This window comes from Heterocephalus glaber, unplaced genomic scaffold, assembly GCF_053883595.1.
Source record: "Heterocephalus glaber isolate CG9 unplaced genomic scaffold, H.glaber_assembly_v1.0 deba00001733, whole genome shotgun sequence".
In the NCBI taxonomy this organism is placed as follows: Eukaryota; Metazoa; Chordata; class Mammalia; order Rodentia; family Bathyergidae; genus Heterocephalus; species Heterocephalus glaber.
In genome coordinates this window covers 7,070,882-7,093,636 of record NW_028258444.1, presented here as the reverse complement: position 1 = coordinate 7,093,636, position 22,755 = coordinate 7,070,882, and the positions used below count along the sequence as shown (strand labels likewise).

General features: G+C 36.8%; 1 protein-coding gene across 2 annotated transcripts; it reads right to left on the bottom strand.

The window, feature by feature from the left end:
• Positions 1–15,891: 15,891 nt before the first annotated feature.
• Positions 15,892–21,570, bottom strand: Alg10 (ALG10 alpha-1,2-glucosyltransferase). Of its 2 annotated transcripts, none has more exons than XM_004855011.3 (3): positions 21,274–21,570; positions 19,987–20,184; positions 15,892–18,363 (listed from the first exon to the last, which is right to left on the bottom strand). In XM_004855011.3, exons 1-3 carry the CDS (start codon positions 21,442–21,444, stop codon positions 17,308–17,310), a joined length of 1,425 nt encoding a protein of 474 aa, XP_004855068.1. In that variant the 5' UTR covers positions 21,445–21,570; the 3' UTR covers positions 15,892–17,307. The 2 variants fall into 2 exon arrangements, with proteins under 2 accessions (XP_004855068.1, XP_021092192.1); XM_021236533.2 differs by lacking the exon at positions 21,274–21,570 and adding an exon at positions 21,091–21,230.
• Positions 21,571–22,755: the final 1,185 nt, after the last annotated feature.

Genomic DNA, 22,755 nt, shown 5'->3' with positions numbered 1-22,755 from the left:
TTGAGACTTGTTTATGTGTCTTCTCATTTCGCCTGGAGGGGGAGGGGGAGGTGCTGCTGGCCCCTGTGCTGGGAGCAGCTCACTTCCTGTGTGCTGGCAGGGGTGGTACCCATTTCTTTCTCAAGACAAAGTCACATATTAAATGCAACAGATAATTCTGAGACAATTTTTACATTTTGATGTTTTATATCCCTTGTAACTTTTTGGCAGAACAGATTATACTGCTACAATTCCCAAGCAATGTACTAAATAACCTCTCAATTCCTTTAAGAAACATAGATTGGTATTCTTTATCGAAATCATATTCTAAAACTGTACTCAGTAAAAGATAGCTAGGACACAAACAATCAACAAGTAGGATTTCTTCTTATTATAAAGCTTCTGCACAGCAAGAGAAACCACCAGCAGCGTGAAGAGACAACACACAATACCTGCTTTTCCTCAGACAAAGGTCTACTATCTAGAATAAATAAAGAACTTAAAAGGATCAGACCTCCCAGATTTAAAGACCCAATCAGAAAATGGGCATCTGAAATGAACAGACATTTCTCAGACAAAGAAGTAGAAATAGCAAATAAATACATGAAAAAATGTTCAACATCACTGGTCATTCGAGAAATGCAAATGAAAACAACACTGAGATTCCACCTCACTCCAGAAAGAATGGCTGCTATCATGAAATCAACCAATAACAAATGCTGGCAGGGCTGTGGGGAAAGAGGAACCCTGCTCCACTGCTGGTGGGAGTGCAGACTGGTGTAACCATTGTGGAAATCAGTATGGAGATACCTCAAAGAACTAGGATTGGAAGTCCCATTTGACCCCGCTATTCCACTGCTGGGGATCTTCCCCAAAGAATTAAAAGAATCATACCACAGTGATATATGTGCCCCCATGTTCATAGCAGCACAGTTTGTGATAGCTAAAACTTGGAAACAGCCCAAATGCCCATCAACTGGAGACTGGAGAAAATGTGTTTTTTTAAATAAAATGGAGTACGACTCAGCCATAAAAAAAGAGAAATTGGAAACATTTATAGCTAAGTGGATGCACACTGAGATGATATTCTTAAGTGAAATAAATAGGACACACATGTATAAATACCAAATAGTTTCTCTGGTGTGAGAAACTGAAAGTGTAAATAAGGACTAAATGTATAATAGGTAATGTGAAATAGAAGAAAAGGGGCAAAGGGGAAGGAAGTGGGAGGGTAGGGGAAAGGAAAGAAGGGAATGGGATTAATATGAGAAAATGGAAAAATAGGAACAAAATCTTTGTAAATAGGGAGGAATGGAGGGGTTGAAGGGAGGGCTGGGCAAGGGTGAAAAATAAGAACCAAGAGAGACTATGTAAAGGTGCAAATTTCCAATGATGAATGTCATTATATTGTATACCTAAAATGTACCAATGATTAGAATGAATAATCGATAATGTAAAATAGGAAGAAAAGGTCCAAAGGGGTAGGGGTAGTGGGAGGGGCAGGGGAAAGGATGAAGGGAAAGGAAAAATGATGAGAAATGGAAAAAATGGAAATAAAGTCTTTGTAAATAGGGAAGGGTGGAGGGGGTGAAGGGAGGGCTAGGAATGGGGAAAAAATAAGAACCAAGATGCATCATGTAAAGGTACAACTTCCCAATGAGAAATGTAAATGTGTTGTATACCTACAATGTACCAATAAAAGAATTTAAGAAAAAAAAAGATAGCTAGGAGATACTTTTACCTATCTGCCAGAGTCCCTTCCTGACACATCTCCATTTCATCACCCTTTATTTCTTCACGATACCTAACTACCATCTGAAATTATCTTGTTTCCTTAGTTACAATCTGCCTCTTTTACCAGAATGCACCCTTTCTGAAACCAAGACTGTCAACCCAATTTTCTGCTCTGTCCCAGCCCTGGAAGTTTAACGTGTGGAATGAATGGATGACAGCCTGGCCTGCAGATACTATTCAGTAAATGTTCCCTTTCCCTTCTTGAGAGAATGGTCAACACTTAACATGGGTCAAATGATGTAGAACTGATCAATAATTAATAGGAGGGCCAGGGATTTAGCTCAGTGGTTCCATCGCCTGCCTCACAAGCGCAAGGTCCCGAGTTCGATCCCTGGTACAAAAAAATAAATTAATATGGGAATAACAACAGTTAGATTCATTCCTTAAAACATCCTTTGGTATTTCTAATGAAGTTTGATTTGCATAAAGCCACACCTGTAGCTACTTTAATTTGCAAAATAGTCTTCTGAACATGACCCTGTCTGGGATTCCAACTACATCTCTGTAGAAAATAGGATGATGAAGTCTTGGGAGGTTACAGATGAGTAATGTGTTCAGCCAAATCTTTACTTCAGCATGGTCAGCATTTGTTTATAGTATCTTACCAATGATAACTAGTTGGTTTTTTCCCCTTAAATTCTTTTATTGGTACATTTTAGGTATACAATATGTTTACATTTATCATTGGATGCTTGTACCTTGGTTCTTATTTTTTTCCCCATTACCTGTGCACCCTTCACCCCCTCCACCCTTCCCTATTCACATAGATTTCGTTTCCATTTTTTTTCTTTTCTCATAATGTTTCCTTTCCCTTCTTTCATTTCCCTTTCCACTCCCACCACTCCTATCTTTGGACCTTTTAATATTTCACATTATCAGTTATTCATTTTAATCATTTTAATTCTTATTTACACTTTCAGTTTCTCACACTAGAGAAACTATTCGGTATTTACACATGTGTGTCCTATTTATTCACTTAAGAGTTGGATAAAGATGTGGTTTTTTTATAAAATGGAGTACTACTCAGCCATAAAGAATGAGAAACTAGAGACATTTATAGCTAAATGGATAACTAGTTTTAACAAGGTTTTTCTTTTACCTTTTGTTAAAGGATGTAGTCAGGAAAAAGTAATTGCTCCTAGACTTGATGACACAGCCCCAGAAGTGAGAAAGCCATCAACCCTTCACTGATGAAACAAGAGCATGCAGAAGGAGGATAAACATTCTGTGTAGCTCAGACAAAACATAGTACAGAAGCTAGACACCAGTTAACAAAGGATGAAAGACAAAAAGGAGTTAACAGAAAAATGAACTCTATTTTCTATGGAAATCTGGCTTGCTTCATAGCACCACACTTTAGAAGATATAGAATCTTTTTTGTTCTCCATTTAAATGTCGTCCAGTATTGAAGTTCAATTTATAAATCATCATGTCATTTCACTATATCTAAAGGCTTTATTTAATATCTAGTAGTACAAAATACTTATGGTAATTCCTTCAAAAAATCACAGTAAAATAAAGTCTTATTTGATGATTGATGCCCACATAATAACAACAGTGCAATGTCAAACAGGGCTAATCATAGTGAGGGTGGAATGAATTCAATGTAAGATTTTGGGGGAGTAAGGTCTTTGTTTTATATGATCATTTGCTCTCCGGCCAATATTATATTTAGTCCCTTTCGTTCTCCACCTCTCTAAATAAAGCTGAGATTGTGTTCTATCTGTAAGAGTTCTGAATTGCACATTGCCAAAAACAAAAAAAAGCAAAACTGTAACAATGACAAAAACCCCTATAAGTATATTTCAAACTCATGGTCTTTTCAAAGAGAAGCATAATTGGTTATGCAGAATTGTTTTAGAACATGAATCGCCATTTACTTGGGGCTAGGGAGGTCATGTAGTAATTTGGAGAACAGTTGACCCCCTTTTGCCTTAAAACTAAATCATGGCAGGTTCACCTGAGTATCAGCCCTGGGGCAGACTTCCTCATATTGAATCCTCGCTCTGCCACTTGTTAGCACTGTGACTTTGGAACACTTATTTTTTTGTTCAATTTCTCATGTGTAAATTGTGCATGATGTAGAATTATATTTACTTTATATGATTGTCTCCAATAGTTACTATGAGAACTAAATTAGTCAATCATGAAAACTCAGGACAGTGTCTGGAATATGGTGAACTTAAATCCTTTGTATTTAATGATGATAATAACCTTCTTTGGTTCTGGAACTAGAGTAATCAAAGGTAATGAAGGGAAGAAACCTCAGTCCTGATGTCTCTCCCCTGAGTGATCACAAGACATGAAGTGAGAACGTGACTCCCATTGGCCATTCTTACCAACTCAATGGGGAAATCTGGCTACAGAAGGAGAGAAAAGGCCAATAAGCAGAGAAATAGAGACAGAGAGAAACCATTTTAAGGGCCAGTTTCAGACCCAAGGTGCTAGGAAAGCCTTAGGCTCTTATGGTTGCTTCTCTGATCTTCCAGTAAATTCCTTGTTATATTTTATTGGTGCTTAAGTGGGGAGCTATTTTTCTTTTACTTAGAACTAGCAGATCCTGCTCACTGGGACAGGGGACTAAGTGAATGACACCTGGATGGAGCACAAAAAGACCACACATTCCCTATTGCTCATCAGGTCCATCTAACTCAGGTGAGTTTCCTTTGGGACGTTTCCTGAGCAGCCACTGACATTGCAGAGACAGGAAGGTAGCTTGGATGAGCTCAAGACAATGAGGTAGGCAGGGAAGGAAATATAAAGAGGTTTCCTGGGGTTCCAAGATAAAGAAATGGCCTTTATTTCACCTCAGTATGTGACTTCAGAATTTTGAACAATAATTCCAAAGAGGAGACTCCAAAATAACAAGAAAACATATTAATCATTCCAATAAAAGGAGAACCATGGGGGGACTATTTGGCATGCTTACTAAGATACAACACCAAAAACTTTCTTTTTCATTAAGTTTATTGGTACATTTTAGGTAGACAGCACAGTTACATTCATCATTGGGAACTTGTACCTTTACATGATGTATCTTGGTTCTTATTTTTTCCCCATTGCCGTGCCCTCCCTTCAAACCCTCCACCCCTCTCCATTTACAAACACTTTGTTTTCATTTTTTTTCCTTTTCTCATATTTTTTCCTTTCCCTTCTTTCCTTTCCCCTACCCTTCCTACTTCTCCTACCCCATTTAGACCTTTTCTTCCTATTTCACATTATCAGTTGTACATTTTGATCCTCATTTACACTTTAGTTTCTCACACCAGGGAAACTATTTGGTACTTACACGTAACACCAACAACTTTTGAGGAAGCTCAGTGTAATGAAGCATTTACAATGCACAGAGAAGAAAATATGGGGTTCTGATGACAGCTGACATCAATCATTTTAAAACACAGTTCAAGACACATGGCTCAGATTACTCTTCTTTTGTATTTGTAGGATTTAGAACTACAGGAGTCAGCATTTAACAGCGTTTCCTGAAACAAGTGTCTAAAAGTATCCATATTTTCCATTATGAGCCAAAAAAATAGCACATGAGCTGACAACAAAAACTAGAGAATAAATCCACATATTATAAAAAGAAACTATTTAATGCCATTGATGTGTGTTAACTTGCCTGTATTGATGACAGCAGAAAAATTTACTATTTAATCCACCAACTTGTGTCTAATATCATTTATAGCTACAAATTAATAGGCTGGGGATTTAGCTCAGTGGTTCGCCACCTGCCTCGCAAGCACAAGGTCCCAAGTTTGATCCCCAGTACCAAAAACAAAAACAAACAAAAAAATTACAAATTAATGAATACTTTCAAAAAGACAGCAAAATAGGAATCCATGAATCAAAAATCCATCTGTAGTTAATTTTAAAAGTGACCATAAATTCTTCCTCAGTGACTCTTGGCTGGCTGCATGTTTTGATTTGTCTAGTGTAATGGTAGCAAATACAAAACAAGCAGAAAGTTGTAAACTGGCTGTGCATCATGGTTTGCCCTCTCTTGTTCCTCCTGGGACCCATGACAATGCCATTATGTCTGTGAAAGAGCCTGGACTCGTCTGAAGGATGCATGAAGCATACAACCCCAGCTAATAGCCAGCCAGTTACCTTTTCCTTTCGCAAGTGAATGACTTAGCTGAACTTAGTGAGTCTAGCTGTGATCAGCAGAACATCTTCCAGACAAGCCTGGCCCAAAGTGCTGGCCCATAGAATCATGAACTAAATAAATACTTACTTGCTTTAACTATTACAGCTAGTGATATTTGTTTTGCAATTGAAACTTTATCAAACATACACTTTCTACTATGATCTATGAGTAAACACATATGATACTGATTATGAATGCAAAATTTATGGAATTACTTAGGATGTAAGAATGATTTGATGGAATCATGTACAGGTTAAATTGTTAAATTATTGTAACTCAAATCACCTTTTTCAGAAAACACAAGAACCTTTTCATTAAGTAAGAATTTTCCATTTAATTGACAAGATGGATAACAAATTAAAAATTGCACACCAAGAGATGAGTATATTTTTTCCATCACTGGAAATGGCAGGCATCAAATAACAGCTCTGCTTATTTATGTGGATAAAAAAATCCCTACCTCCACATGGGCACAAACAACAGCAAAAAATTAAATCACATTTGAGCAATAGGAAATCCTTATGAAAACAAATAAGAACAGAGTACATAAATGCTCTATTTTTACTACTTTACTATTATTTTTACTACATATTAATTTACCTAAATCTCGTATCTCTTCTAATCTGTAGTTTCCTCTGCCCTGTGTCAATTTTTAAAAAATGAAAATTCCATAGAATGTTGCCACTTAAACTTAGCAATAATTCTATATTTAAAGAATCTAAAATTGTGTTTAATTCAGCTTCCTTGGTTATTTAGATATTCATTTGCATTCACATAATCAGTGAATGGTTGAATAGATTGTTGAATCATTGAATCAATGAATAAATCATTTTCCTGAACATTTGCTATATTTATATGATAAACACTTATGAATGTGACAGATCCAATCCTTGATCTCATGAAGCTTATAGTCTAGTAAAGAGTACAGACAAGTAAATTGACACTTTGCATGGTGTAATGTGGCTCTTAGTATAGAAAAATACACAGTGATGAGGAGCACAATGTCAGGAAGGCTTCCTGAGTCTAGCCCTTGTATCTCTTTTTTAATGTGTGTAACATATTAAGTTATACATGCACATAGAGCAAATGTAAATATTAAGTCCTTACAAAATAACTATTGATTGATCCAGTTATTATATTTTTGTGTGGTCATAAAAAGAAAACTGGAAAAGTCAAACCATACATACAAATATCTCCTTATTACATTAAGATGTTCATGATTGTTATTAAAAAGTACATTCCAATTTGGATGTATCCATGGATGTTCTTCCTGTTCATATGTCTTCCTTACAAAAGCAAAAAGGAGAGTATTGCTGAATTAAAGCAACTAGTGACTTAAATTCTAATGTAATCTAATCTGCAATGTTGGCCATAACTGACTGGACCTGACTGGACAAGCAATTGGAGTTTGAGTCAAAGCCAAAGTGGTATGAGTTGTGTTGAGTGAGCATGGCTTAGAATGAAGGCCTGCCTACTGTATGGTTGAGTGGGATGTAGGAAATCCAATTATAACCTTTATGGGTTTGGATGTGGAGGAGACAAAATACCAAAGAAAGGTGAATTATCTTGAACCAGAATTTGATCCTAAGTCACTTTTCTCCATGAGGCTTTGCTACACAGTCCCACCCTGTAAGCACTAGGGTTCAAAGTGGGAGACTGAATAGCTGGAAAGCGGACCTTCTCTTCTATAGAACAGACCATGAATGTACCTCAAAGGCTCATGCACTAAAGGATTGGTTCCTCAAGATGTTCTGGGGAGAGGTGGTGGGACCTAAGCATAGGTCTTTAGGTGATTGGAGGCATGGCGTCAAGGGGGCTTATGGAACCTTAGTCTCTTCCCCTGTCTGTTTTGCTTCTCAATAGTGAGGTGAGTTTTGCTACTGCACTACTCCTGGCATGAAGTCTTACCTCATCACAGGTCCCAAGCAACAGGGCTGACCAATCATGAACTGAACCTCCAAAACAGTGAGCCAAAGTAAATTTTGTCTTTTTTTGGCGGGGGGGGGGTTTTGCCAGGGATCGAACTCGGGTCCTTGCACCTGCACAGCAGGCAGCAAAACCACTGAGCTAAATCCCCGGCCCCGACTTTGTCTTTTTATAATGTGATTATCTAACATTTTTTTGTTATACCAACAGCAAGCCAGCATACTTTCCTAGCTCATGTTTCTTTGTCTACTCTCAGTGACTCCCTTATCTCTTCCTTGTAGAATTAAAAAGTCCAACTAATGTAATTCTAAATACGTACTACATGCATTAGCAGTTTAGAATGTGAAATTGAAACATTGCTGATTTGGGATGATGACACACTTGTGGAGTACAATTAACAAGAACACCATAAAATAGTTATCACAATCCATGGAAGGAAGAAATTATCATTTTATATGCTAAAAAACCCCCAAAACAGTCCTTCAGATAGCAATTACTCAATTATCTTATTTACTATTATATAAATTATGATACAACTTAAAATTGTTCATGCATATTCTGTCATATTTAATAAGTAACACATAACGTTACTTAATAAGCCATACATTACATGGTGTGTGATAACAGCTACTAAGTAAATGTCACATGTATTTTCTGTTCTCTCAGTCCTGACAGCTTCATTTTTCTTGTTCCAAGCAGGATGTTAATAATATAGGCAGGATTTGAATCTAGTCTTCTGATTCAAGTCCAAGTACTCTATATTTTATAGCTTATCAGCATTCTAGCTATATAGAATTTAAACATAGCAAAAGCTAGATGGGAACTCACATAATACATAACTCATGATGATTTATTTCAGCTAAAATGTATGGCTATTTTCTAAAGAATTCACTTTCTATGACACTCACATAGCATTACTAACACAATTACTTTTCTTTGTTTCCTTATCAGGTAATTTACACTAATACACAGCTGTCAGCTGGCTGCATTTCTCATGACCAAAAAAATAAGTATTGCACATCAACAGAAGCTTTTGCGAACCATTGTGGCATTATGTATACCCCCAAAATTCCACATGAATTAAAGTTTTGTATAAATTTCAAGCTTGACTGATATTCCAACTGGAAAGAAAAACAGAAACCACTAAAGTTTCCAGATATTCTCATGGGGAATGAAATGTAACTACAAGTGATTATCTGATTGAAGATTCCACTGATCACACTTTCAAAATACTTCATGAGAAAAATAATCAAATATATTTGCTTCAAGCTAGACATGTTCAAATAATACCTTTAAACTAACAATGAAAACTGATTAACATGTGACTTTACAAAGATTTTTTAAAATGGCATCTCATTCCTAGCAGATTAACTAGAAAAGATATCCAAGAGCGCCCCCTGGAGTGAAATCTAGGATAAGCTATATATTTTAGAAAATAACTGAAAGTTGCACATAATAATTATTTTCACAGAAAAATTAATATCAATTTTTATTGTACAAGTAGTACAGGAAGAGATCAGCATGGTCTTTTACCCAGATCTTATTATATTCATGTCTCTCCATGTCAGTATTCTATACACATTTGACTACATGTTTCCTGAATGAGATACTATTTTAGGGAAGTGTTTTGGTTGTTTTTGTTTTTTGTTTTTTCTGGCACCAGGGATTGAACTCAGGACCTTGAGCTTGTGAGGCAGGTGTGGTGCCACTGAGCTAAATCCCCAGTCCTCGGATACTTTAAAGGAGAAAGTGATTCTAAGATTCACTTTGAAAAATGTTGCCCCTCCAGATAACCCTTTGGCTGGCCTCTTGTCTTCCTTTTTTTCTTAGCAATAGTCCTAAAGTTCACATGCCCAACATCCGCAGAAATAGTTGTGTGATGTGCTGGCAGGAAATATGTGGGCGCATGTATGCAGATATGGTTGGAGAAGACATAAACAGGTATTCTCGTAGAGTATTACAATATCTATAGGCGATTAGCTATAAGTTTTTTTCCCTATATTACAAAGAGGGACAAAATCTTATGACCAAGACATACACTTCTAAATGGGGCTAATTAAAAACTACTCAAAGATCCCTTTCCATGGCTCTCCCAAGTCCAAGGCTGGCATACAGCTCAGGTACCTTGTGAGGTATCTGCCCAGAAGACCCAATACTTGGAAAGAGGCATCACTTAAAGTTCCAAGTAAGGCTGTTTTTTCATCTGAATTTGATTCTCTCATCAGATTTTCAGTGATAGAGTACATACTGAGAGAGTGGGCCATGATACCTGTTTTCTGTCATGAAACACTTCTAAGAAATCTCTCCTCCTAGCCTAAGAAACTTTCAGGCCAAATGCTGCAGTAAAATCTCCAAACTAATAATACCCTTCTCTCTGGGCCCCATTCCACCTGCAGTAAGACTTAAGGGAGGGGCACAGAGCCATTCCCTTCATCTTGTTTGAACTGAAAGCTGGTTCCCCTTTCTCAAATGATAGCAATTTTTCACCATACTCTACTTCTATAGGGTTACCATGTGTGAGATGATCTCCCTGCTCTCCACTGCCTATAGCAGAACATTGCTTACTTCCTACTTAGAAATAATCTCAGATCCTCTGAAAGACAGGGGGACAGCAGGTTATGAAAGTTTAGCAGGACTCAGTCTCATTCCTTAAGAGAGCTTGTTCTAAAAACCATATCTCCCAAATCTGCAAACTGTTTCAGTTTGGTCCCTTACTTTCCTGATCAGTAAAATGAAGGTCATAGTAATAGTTGCCTCCTTGAGTCCTTAAAGATTTAATAAGTTAGTCTGGTACATAGCAACACTCCATAAATATTAGCCACTGTTTCTACTCAAGATCAGTCAGTAACATAAATGCCATCTCTTAGTGTGGAACTAAAAAGATACCCAGGCTAGGGAAGGACAGCCATTACAGGTATTTAAATATAATTAATTCTATTATTTAAGGAAGAATAATAAAGTTTAGGATTGAGTGAGTGGCTAGTAGCACTGAGGGGGGAAAGCTGCCAGCCTTCAGTTTAGATTAAGAGAATATATTAAGTAGATAAAATAAATCATAAAATATTATAAAACATGAATTTATTTACAAACAAAAAAACATATTTGAACAAACTTTAAAAAAGAAAAACTTTTATTCTTATAAATAGGTTTATTCAAAAAGCAATTTTAAGTGACATGAACTCACAATATAATTTTAGAAGACAAACATCTCCATTTTAGAGTTTAGTATCTAACAAAATGTAAAACTTTTTTAAAAATTTAGAACACATATTCATACTTTTAAAATAAAAGATTAAAGTATCTCAATTTTTAAATACTACCCCAAAATGTCATGTTTAATGGTTTGCTTCCAAGTGTCTCTTAAAAAACTAGGCATTTTCAAACAACTGCATGCCTCTATGTAGTAACAAGGGTCTTTGCTTCTGTATGCATGAATATGGCTGAAGATGTAAGCCCTGGTTTCCTCTTCCCTTAAATTTGTATGGACACACACATACCAATTTGAGACATTGTGCCAAAAGCAAAAATAAAGATATGATGGTACATGAAAGCCTATTTGCCTTTAGAGGAGCCAAACTTCATGTTGGACTCATTTTTCTGACCTGGGAAACTAGGCAATATAATTACATTTGAGACAACTCTTCCTTCTAAACTGCCACAAATAGTCTTTGTCCCGTTTCCCCCTTGACTGAGAGTAGTTAAAAACAGTAGGGTTTGGACAGGATGCCTGGTTGTAAATCCCGCCTCAGCCAGTTATGCTGCAATCTTGGGCAAATACTCAGCACAATTTCTTGATGTGTAGGGTGCTACTGATGGCAGTACTGATCTCACATGGCTGTTAGGAGAATTAAATGAGAAAATCGGGTAAAGCACTGAAGACAGTGACCAATACAATTCTATGCCAGTTTCAAATCCATCATGAGCACCACTTGTTTGTAGGAAAAGATTCTAAATGCCTTAGGAAGCAAACAATGCCATATGGAAAAGTATATAAGGTTGTAGCATCTCATATATGGTTATAAAATACAAAAATTATTATTATTATTTTTTTTGGTACCGGGGATCAAACTCGGGTCCTTGTGCTTGTGAGGCAGGTGACAGAACCACTGAGCTAAATCCCCAGCCCCCAAAATTATTTTTTTAACATTTACTTTAGCTTCATACAACTCAGAAATCATTTTTAGTAATAGTGTAATAGACATGGATAATATAAATCTTTGAGGTTTAAAACAAAACAGAACTAAAAAGTGAATTCAAACAAAGTTTAATTACAATAACACTTTGAAATGTAGCACAATATCACCACCTAGTGAACACTAAGTTGAAAATTTTTATACGGGTTTCCCCTCTTTTTTTTTTTTTTACTAGGGAGCTAAACCTTTTCATTCATATTCTTCCCACTCATATGTAGGACTAAAAATATATCTTACAAGTACACTGAAACATAACTACAAAATCTATTTTAGGTTGTACATTTCAAATTATTTCTAAAACAGAACAGAGTTAAGTAGTTTTGTTCAAAAATTTAAAATATATCAGAGACAGCATGTAAACCACCAGAAATATTTCATGACTTATCAATTAATGCAACTAAATTAGCTGTAACAAACTTATGAACACAAAATCACAGTGCTGTGAGACATTTTTGACAGACACTGTACCCTACCTCGCTATATTGGAATCTACTAAAGAATCTCTGGTAAACAGAAATTTTCCATCCAATGAATAGCAAACTTAATTTCTAGGGGGTCTATTTCTCTGCAGAGAATAAGCAATTAGAAAATTTCTTGAGTAGAAATCTGTTGATTTATACTTCAGTTGATATAGGACAATCCTTTGAATTAATCATTCTTTGTATGAGAGCTTACGGAGTTAGTGAATTTCTATAAACACAACATATTCTTTTAATCATGTATTTGCAAAAAATTATAAACTCTCAGCATTTTACTCAAGCTCCTTCAAACAGCTGTTAGCATTTTTAAAAAACAACTACATCCAATACAAAAATATCATGCTATAAGTGATCTGGCTAGTGCAAAAGAAAGACAGATTATCAACTCTCTCCATATTCTTCTACTTCTCTTAATGAAAACCTTTCAGTGTGGCAAAAGAAAATAGTCAAAATCTCACAGGTCTAGGAGTCAGACCAACCTATGTTCATTTGGAGTCAGAGTGAGTGGATTTTGAGTGAATCACCAGATATATTTGACCTTTAGTTTCTCCAGCTATGTAGAAATCAACATCTACAATACAAGCATGAGTAGGATCAAATGAGAAAATATTTGTAAATCAGCCAGTAAAACACCTAAAATGTTCCAAGCACTCAGACAATGGCACCTATCATTATTGCTTTTCCTGTTTCTCCCTCATTCTGTATGTGCTGTTACACATGGCTCAAATGAACTGCTCAAGTTTCAGGAGGCAAACCTGATGCAATGTTTAATACTGTTCCTGTTAGAAAAACACACTACCTTCTTTTGGTATAAAGGTGATGGATTGAACTAAAATGCATTAAATTCATCAAAAGCTCATTAAAAAAAAAACACAGCACAGTATAGGTATTATTGGAATACCTCACTGTGACAAAATTTCTTACCCTACAAATAATTTTCAATCTTAAAGAATTTATTTTTTAATTCATGGGTATGTTAAAAGAGATACACTTATCCATTTTATTACAATCTTCTCAACTATGTTTTAGTATATTGGAAATGTGTGTCACCAGCATTTAAATATATACAAAGTACCCCAAACAAAAAATAATTACCACTTATTCCTAGGGTAGTAAGTACAGCCTAACACAAAATATGTGTGTAATTGGTTGGCATTTCTTTTTTCCATTAAAGTCTTATAAACCAGCAAAGTTGTATCATTTCTATAACTTAATGACTGAAGTTACTTTTTGTATTTTAAACAGCAATAATCTTCAAATCATATCCTATTATAAAAACAAATATTTACAAATAAATATACATGTAACTATTAAATGCTATAGCAAAGAAAACGTTTTAACACAAGGTCAGAAAATGAGGCAGAAAAAGTCAGGAGGCTCTTGCTATGAAATGGGATTCATTTCCTAAAACTATCTATGGTTATGTGGTTCATTTTTTTTAGGATAGCTATGTCATTGTATACTAAAAACAACTCCAATCAGTATACATTTACATGATATGTATAATAGGACATTTATGAACTTCATGAATATATGGAAGGAGATGAGTCTGTTCTGAAATGAGGATGGACCCATGCAAGACACTGAGTAGAGTTAGGACCAGTATTATTCCTATTTGGAATGAGGACCAAACAGCTTGCCTTAAACAACCTGCCTTATAGATTCCAGAGCCATAATCAAATATGGAAACAGTAATCCCCAGGTTAATGCATTTTCTACATGCCTGTAGATCCTAATTCATAATAAATTTCCACTTAACGAACTTTTTTCGGGATGGGGATTTAGCTCAGTGGTTCCACTGCCTGCCTCACAAGCACAAGGTCCCGAGTTCAATCCCCGGTACAAAAAAAAAACCAAAAAAACTTTTTTCACACTTACATTATTCTTGTTTTACTATTTAACAAAATTATAATTGCTTCAAAGATAATGCATTTTCATCTAATAAACATGAATTTATTTATCTGACACATATTTTATTGAAAAGTGGATCCAAAATAATAGTCCACTTAAGGGATATAAAGAACAGCTGTAGATCCCTTCTCTTCTCTAGATGAGTATGAGAAAATAATATCAAATGGCAATTAACTTCAAACTAGAAATACATTCTATATGAAGCTATTTATTAGAAATAAATGATTTATGGGCCAGGGATTTAGCTCAGTGATTTCGCTAGCTGCTGCGCAAGCGCAAGGACCCGAGTTCGATCCCCGGTACCAAAAAAAAAAAAAAGAAAAAAAGAAATAAGTGACTTAGGTTAAGGTATTTTATGACAGGCTAAGCACATTTCATAAATGACTCTAAGACGACAACATGGCCAGAGAATTAAAATTATTTCTCTTGCCATGATGGCATACTATGTTTACAGTAAAGAACACTATATTTCCAAATCATTTAAATACATAATCTGATGCAGTTATAAAAGATATATAGGCATCTGCTAAAAGAAAAACATCAATGTGAGGAAGCACACAATACACTGGAAACTTACCATCTATAGATAATATTGTATCTGTACAATTTCACCTAAGGTAGAACTAGCTGAAAATGATTACTTAGCCTAAAACAATTTATGGATCTTCTCATGGTGCCCTTTAATCCCATTCTCAGACCGGTTAACAGTGACTGCAAGTTCCCCAGACTCTCTGGGATGTCAGTATATTTTTTCATAATCATTTTTTAATCAAATGATTCAAATGAGTATAATTTTTCAAAACTCATGACAAAAAATTTACTGGATTATCCGTGGAAAAAGTTTAAAACACAAACATAATTTAAATGTGTGTAAAAGCCAAGATCTAAAGACCTAGGAATAATTGGTCTTCTCAAGTAGAATCATTTTACAGGAAAGTGTGGAACAGGATTTTGAACAATTAAAGGCAGCATGATCTATTGCACTAAGCCTGAGTATCTCTCACACTCTTCTAATTTGTCAAATATATTGGGAAATCCACCAGTCAATGACCATCTTCTAACTGCTCAAGAAAATTTAATCAAAACTTGTCCCTGAAACACAAAAATACTAGGAATCCGTTTTTAAATAAAAATTACTGAAAAATAAGTAGTTTAAATGGCAATAATCTTGAAATCATATCCTATTATAAAAACAACAAATATTTACTCAGCATTTATTTAACAGCATTCTTATCTAAAATGTCAAAAACTATATTTTATCTACTTTGTGGAAAATGAAGATTAATCTTTTCTTCTCTTCACGCAGTTGTTTTCCAAAACATTTCTTAAAGTGGAAGTGACTCAACACTAAAACAGTAAACTCTTCAAAAAGCAGTCTTCTTCAGTTATATAGGCCTAAAGTGTTTTTGCCAGATAGGTTAGAGTGGAAAAGTCTTCCTTTTAGAAATACTTCTAAACATTAGGACTTGTATTAGTTCCATCAAACAAGAAAGTTGTTTTTTCGTAAGTTGTTTTTTTTTTTTTTTTAATTTTGGCTTCCTAGATTTGGTTCTCCATTATAATAAATTTGTGGTAAAAGCATTATGTCTTAGACTATGCTTTTTCATTCTATTAAAAAGACATCTGGGTAATAAATATTTGTCCTGCTATTGTAACTGAATCAGTCTATTAAGTTCTGAAAAGACTGTATTTATAATTTTTACCTGCATACAATTTAATATCTGCAAGTGCAGAATCTACTATTTAAATCCAAATGTACTATTTAAAACCCAGAGAAAGTATAATCCAACACTGAAAGGAATTTACTCACACGTATAGCTGTTTTCATGTATTAAAAAAAAACAACTTAGAAATGTAAACTTAGGTCAAAAGTTCTATTCACAGTTCCTAGTTTACATGTCAAAGTTAACATGCCTCAAAATACAATTTCCTGCAGTGGAATGGTGACATAATAGAGGCACTAAGTACAGTGAACATGGAACCCAAACATATATACACATATCCTACCCCAGCAAGTATTCCCTAATCTATTGAACAAAGTCAGATCAAATGACGTCTCAACTTTTAATTCTAATATTTTTGGATGAAGAACTCAAATACCAATTTGATTTACATTTATGAACGGACCTCAGAAGTCAGCTTTTTAAAACTGTAATACTCTTAACTCAGACTGGTCTCTAAAAATGGGAGGAATTTTTGAAGCCACCGGCTCGTGGTCACTTGTTATATCAAGGCCTAGGAAATGAATACAGTAAAATGTGCTTCAGGAAATAAAATTTTCTTTACAAGGTATTATAATTAATACCAGTTATCTCTGACCTTCATACATCTCATACTGGGAATTAGTGATACAGCTTCATCATTTTGAAATTTTAAATAAAAACCAACTTGATTCCTAGATAAACCTCTTTGTAACTTATGACTAAAATTCTATTTCTGAAATGTTAAATACCTTTCAATCAGGAATGCTGTCTGATCATTTGTCAATATTTCCCAAATATTTTGCTATTTCTTTCTGGAGAAAAATACAGTAAACTAGTTCTAGTACTCTGAAGCATCCCAGTTTTCTTAAACTTATACATGTAAAAAGATTCCAAGCTTTACAGTTATCAGTATCAGAGATACGACGAGATAACTGTAAACACTTTAATTTTCCATCATTTGGGCTTTTGAAGCAGACCTCATGCACTTTTTTCAGTTCTTTACACTGAACTTCCTCAGATTTGTTATACATGTTTAAAATGTATATAAAAGTCAGATGTGATCTTAGGACCACTGTAGTAACTAAAAGAAATTCCATAATTTTTACCTATTCAATTATTTATTTTGGAAACAGTCTAAATATTAAGTCTTAAAGTTCAAAACATTCTTGATATTACCACATAAACCTTTGAATATCCTGACTATCTGGCCAATGAAAAGTCTTGTTCAGAAAGATATAAAAAGTTAGGAAATTAACAAGTGCATAGCAACTCAGTTCACAAATAAGTCTGGAAGTGGGTGGCAGAGGTATGTTAACCCTATAAATAACATAAGGTAAAATAAAGTAACGGAATTCTAGCAGTTTCTGAGGAACTGTAGAAGTAAACAAGCATACGAAAAACATTAAATTCCAGAAAACTGATTTTGATTTCAATGAGTCAGCTATACTCCAACCAGCAAATATATAGCCTGGAACTAACAAATATTTCACAATACCATGTCTTTGAAAAACTCTTTTCCATACATAGAATGTATAATGTCTATTGTCTGCTAGCAAGTATTTATGAGTATAAGTGAACTTCCAAACTAAAAATATAGAGATTAAAGTAATCACAAGAAACTGGATTCTACGTTTCCAAACTAAGCAAAGAAAAGTCTTAATTTTGGTGAGAGATAGTAGGTGAGGAAATGAAAAAAGGAGAGTAAAAGAGCAAAAGTAGAAGAGCTGAGGAAAATGAAGACAGGCTTCGTGATTACTCCGGTCACCAATAACAATTCCACCATTAACTGCTACAAAGGCACAAAATGCCAACACCAGAAGGATGTAGGGCCAAGTCAGGAGGAAGAGCATACTTAGGTTTTTGAAGGACATGCAGTATCCCAAAAGAAACCGAAGAATTTTTCTGAATTCTGGAAATGGTCCTTTAACGGAGGGGAGCCTCTCTTCTTTCTTCTTTTGTAGCTCAGTTTTCCAAGCTTCAGTTAACTTCTGTGCAATAACATGTCCTGCACAGAAGACGGTCCAGATGATATTTGTTTGGCGAAACATAAAGCCCCCAAATCCAAGCAAGGCTGAAGTTTTATGATTTCCATAAAGACACATCAAATAAGCAAAAAGAGTAAAAAAGATGCTTCCTGCTTCTGTATAATAAAGGAAGTTAAAAAAATAGAGTGTAGGAAATACTGCCAGTGCCAGTGTTGACAAGATTCTCTGCATACTTGAAGCAGCCTTGGAGTGGAAAAAAAAGTAAAACTTAATTTCATGACAAAACACATATGTTATTTCTGGTGAAGGAATGGAGAGTTATTTAAAGAACACTACTTCAATCTTATTTAAACAAAACGTGTTCACTATTAATCTTTTCAACATGCATTTATAACAACACTTCCTGCTACTTTTTAGTCACAATTCTCAGTTTGGAGCCTACTAGAACAATGCATTTGTATGCCAATGCTCCTGTGGCTTAAAACATTTTGAATAATTCAAAAAAAGGTTGAGGAGTTACTGGGTATTACAGAGTGGACTAAATTCTGTGGAGAATGGAGAGATGAACAGGATACCATGCAGGTAGCTTCATTTCTCTGAGCTTAAATCTTAGCACCTTCAATAAACATTCACTTGGCCATCATCACCAATTTCCTCTAACGGTATCCCTTCAAATCCCTGTACTAACAAAAATATAAATGTGTGTAGAGCGTTTGTACTACTCTACTCAGTGATGTTACTTTTTATGATAAAATCATAGGATTTTCCAGAAAATAGTAAACCTAGTCTAAAGTTAAATATCTTCTTTTGGCCTTTCTGACAACTTCATAACTTAAGGGCTTTTATCTCTTTAAATTGTACCTTTCACTTAATCTAACTCACCAAATTAGAGCACGCCATTCCCTTGATTAAAATTAAAATTGGGCCATCAGTTACTAGAAAAGTTCAAAAACCTTTCCATGACATACGACGGCATCCTACAAGGAATACACATGAACGCACTCGTGTAAAGACATTCTTGACTTCAACCCAATTTACATCTCTCTATAATTCTGTAATTTCAAACAGTAATTCCCTGAACCTTATTGTTCCACATCTTTCTACCTTTGCTTATGTTGTTTCTTTGCTAGGATTACTCCCACCCTTCAGCCCTCTCTGTGCACTGTGATTCAGCTCTGGTGCCATCTTCTCTGTGAAGCCTAACCCAAGGCCACTCACCCCACTGCCTCCCCATCAGGCTGCAGTAAGTGCTCTTCAGCTCCTTCTCTGTATCCTGTGCGTCCTCACTGCATCATCAGTTCACTTCCCTCTCATAAATGCTACTACTGAAACTACTGTTTTCAATTGAAAATTATGACAATAGTTAATATTTACTAAATCTCTGCTATTTATAGGGCACTATCCTAAGCACCTTCCAGTTATTAAGCTCCTTTTTTCTTTATACCAATTCCATTATTATTATTATTATTATTCCTACTTAAGATGAAGTCATAGACATGAAAAGGATTTCTGCCACAGTAACATAAGCAGTAGAGGCAGGGATAGCATTCAAACTCAAGCACTCTACTTCCAGGGCCTGCATTCTTACATCAAAATTTCCCAGGTAAAGTTTGTTTCCTCTGAAGAAAATGTAAGTTCTACAGGAAAAGGCTGCCTCATACATTTTCTAGTCCCCGTGCCTAGCTCAGGAAATTAGCTCAGCAAATATTTATCAAACCTGTTTGCAATTCACTGATGTCTACTTTAGACTCATCTTTACAAGATATACAGAGACACTAAGTGTTTAAGACATTTTCCTCCAAATACCCTAAAACCTTCATCTTAACTGTGGACCGGACTACACATACTCTCGTAATAGAAACGTACCTTACTTCTGGGTTGCACCTTTCGGAAAAGCAAATATAGTAAATAGAAGTTGCCAACACTAAAGAGAAGATTGACGAATCTGAGCATTCCAATGGAGCAGACGACATGTTCAGACCATCCAAAGATCCAGCTGGCAGGCTTGACCACTCCCACTGACACCAGGTATAAGCCAGGTAAGGTCGTAATCATGGGATCCCACTTAAAAGGAAACACCAATAATGAAACAAAAGCAAGAAACAGTGGAAGACACAAATATGCCAAGCTCAAGCTTCATCTGTACCAACAATCCAGGATCTTGAGAAGTTTTTCTATGAGATGGTTAAATAAATCTTGAAGATCAGATATCTCCTTCTGGACATTTTTTCTTTTTCTTTTTTTTTTTTTTTTAACCTCTGCAACTGTTTGTAATTAAGATGCTAGCAGCCAATAGACAATAATTTAAAATTTATTTCTCTTTTCCAAGACTTGCTTTTTAGAAAGCCTGCATTTTGGGGACTAAATTGCAAAGGCTCCAATTTTACAAAGCACTTAAACCTTCCTTTAGAGAAAGAAGTGTTGAGAGACTGGACCACAGGCTCTGTAGTGATACTAATGTGTCCCAGTCCAAGGGTTGTGCTAAAGCTCTGTATTTAACCTTGCAATGCAACCTACGGTAGTATTGTCATTTTGCAGGAGAGTAGCTTGGCACTGAAAACATTTTCAAGGCTTTGAAACCAACAAATAACAGCACCAAAAATTTAAAATCAGGTCTTTCTCTAGCATACTTTATGTTTCTAACCAGTATCTCCACGATGCCACCAGAAGAGGAGGAATGGTATGTTTTTGAACCCGCATCTATAAATATGGGCAAAATTTATTTTAAAATGGAATGTGACTGGCTGAATCTATCCAGCTAACAGAAGGTTCTTAAAAATATCCAGGGCAGAAATGAGTCAACTGTCACTGTCAGGCAGCTGCAGATCCGTGCCCGTCCCCCTCCCCAACACCGCGGGAAGGGCCACACAGGCAGTGAAGCTTCCTGGCCTTAAGGCCCGCTCCAGGGCCACCTCACTTGGGGCTGGGGAAGGCGAGCTGGGGCACACACCCTCAGGCGCCACTACTTACTCCCTCAGCTCCTTCCTTCTCGGGAGTCAGCCCTGCGGTTTATCCACTCTTTAACAAAGGCTTCCCAGGGCTCGGACAGGAACAAAGGACTCCCCAGCCCCGTCAGGTCTGGTGGCGGGAGGGTGGCGGGGCCGCTCGGGAGTCGGGAGGCCGGGTCAGCAGCGCGGGGACCGGGAACCCCACCTGCGCGGGGGCGAAGCGGCCCTCGCAGAAGCGCTGCGCCTGCGGCAGGTGGAAGACCTCGTCCATGTAGGGCTCCCGCAACGCGCGGCTGAAGGCGGAGAAGAGGAGGCAAGACACCAGAAAGGTGCAGCTCAGGGCCGCGGAGAAGTAGTACCCCTCCAGCTGCGCCATGCCTGCCCCGATGGCCGCGGTCGGGAGAGCCCAGTCCCGGAAGACGCAGCCCGCCAAGCCAACTAGCAACTCAGGCTTGAAACAGGCGCGCAAGTCAGGACTGACCGGAAGGAACTCAGCACAGCCGGAAGGCAAAGGATGCTGGGAGAGCGCGGGCCGGAAGAATCACTGGGTCACTGTTTCCTGAGTGACGAGTTTCTGCGACGGACCCGGCTCTTGTCCTGTCAATCACATTGCCCGAGGCGCACAGGGTGGTCAGAGCCTCCGGGCAGGTCGGGTCTAGGAAATCTGCGCCTGCGCGCTAGTAGCCTGGCTCAACCTGTAGGTTTTCTCTGGTCGATCCCGTATCTGATCACAAGATGGCGGTATGTGCTCGCGTTTCCAATCTCCAAACAAACCTTGCCTTTCTTTAGTTATTTCTTTGCTCTCTTTCCCATTGATCTGAATTACTAAAACCTTCAATCAGAAGACACTTCACTCCGTTAACGCCAGATAGTGGGAGCAAAGACTGGTGCTTTCAGATAAAGCTGGAAGGACCCGAGACCCGTCCTTACTGCGTGAGCAAATCGCTTACAGCACGTGGGCACTCTCTCAGCGGACCCTGCGAAGCCAGCATCCAGATTGCACGCCGACAGCCCGACCTCGCTGGCCTGGAGTAGGAGGAGCGATTATTTTAGAATTTTGGACGTCTTAGAGAGGAAGGGTGCTGTGTGCGTGTAAATGTGTTAAGATTCTCTGTTGCACTGCCCGGTGTTGGTGCCTGAACATCTAAACGGGTGGTACTATACATTGCATATGTTTGTAGTCCCTCACATGGTTTTCCCTCAGGTATATGAAGTTGCAGACCTTAAAGGCAGTTGCAGATTATATCGTGTCGATTTCACACATCTCTGCATTCTGATACTGGAGGTTGAAGGCAAAAGAGAGACAGGTTGTTTGAGGAATGCTGAAGATAAATTATGTTTTGTAATTTTGCCCTGAGCACAGTTGGCAATGTTTTGTATAAAAATCCCTCCAGTAACCTCTGTCAGGTGGCCTCCTGCTGAAAAACAGCCAAAAAAAAAAAAAAAAAAAAAAAAAGCCAGTATTTGTTTTGGACTGCAAACTTCAGGGTTCTCAACCCCGTTCTTTCGTTCTTTCTCTGGGTCAAGCTAATTCAGTCTGTCTTAGTTTAAGGGTAGCTTCTCAAAGCTGACTGAGTCCCTTAAGAATCTCAGCTATTTTCTCAATGATAAGAGGAACTCACTGAAATCAGCTCATGTTAATTCTTTGCTCTGATGTGATGCTTAGCTTTGTCTTTTCTATTATCTC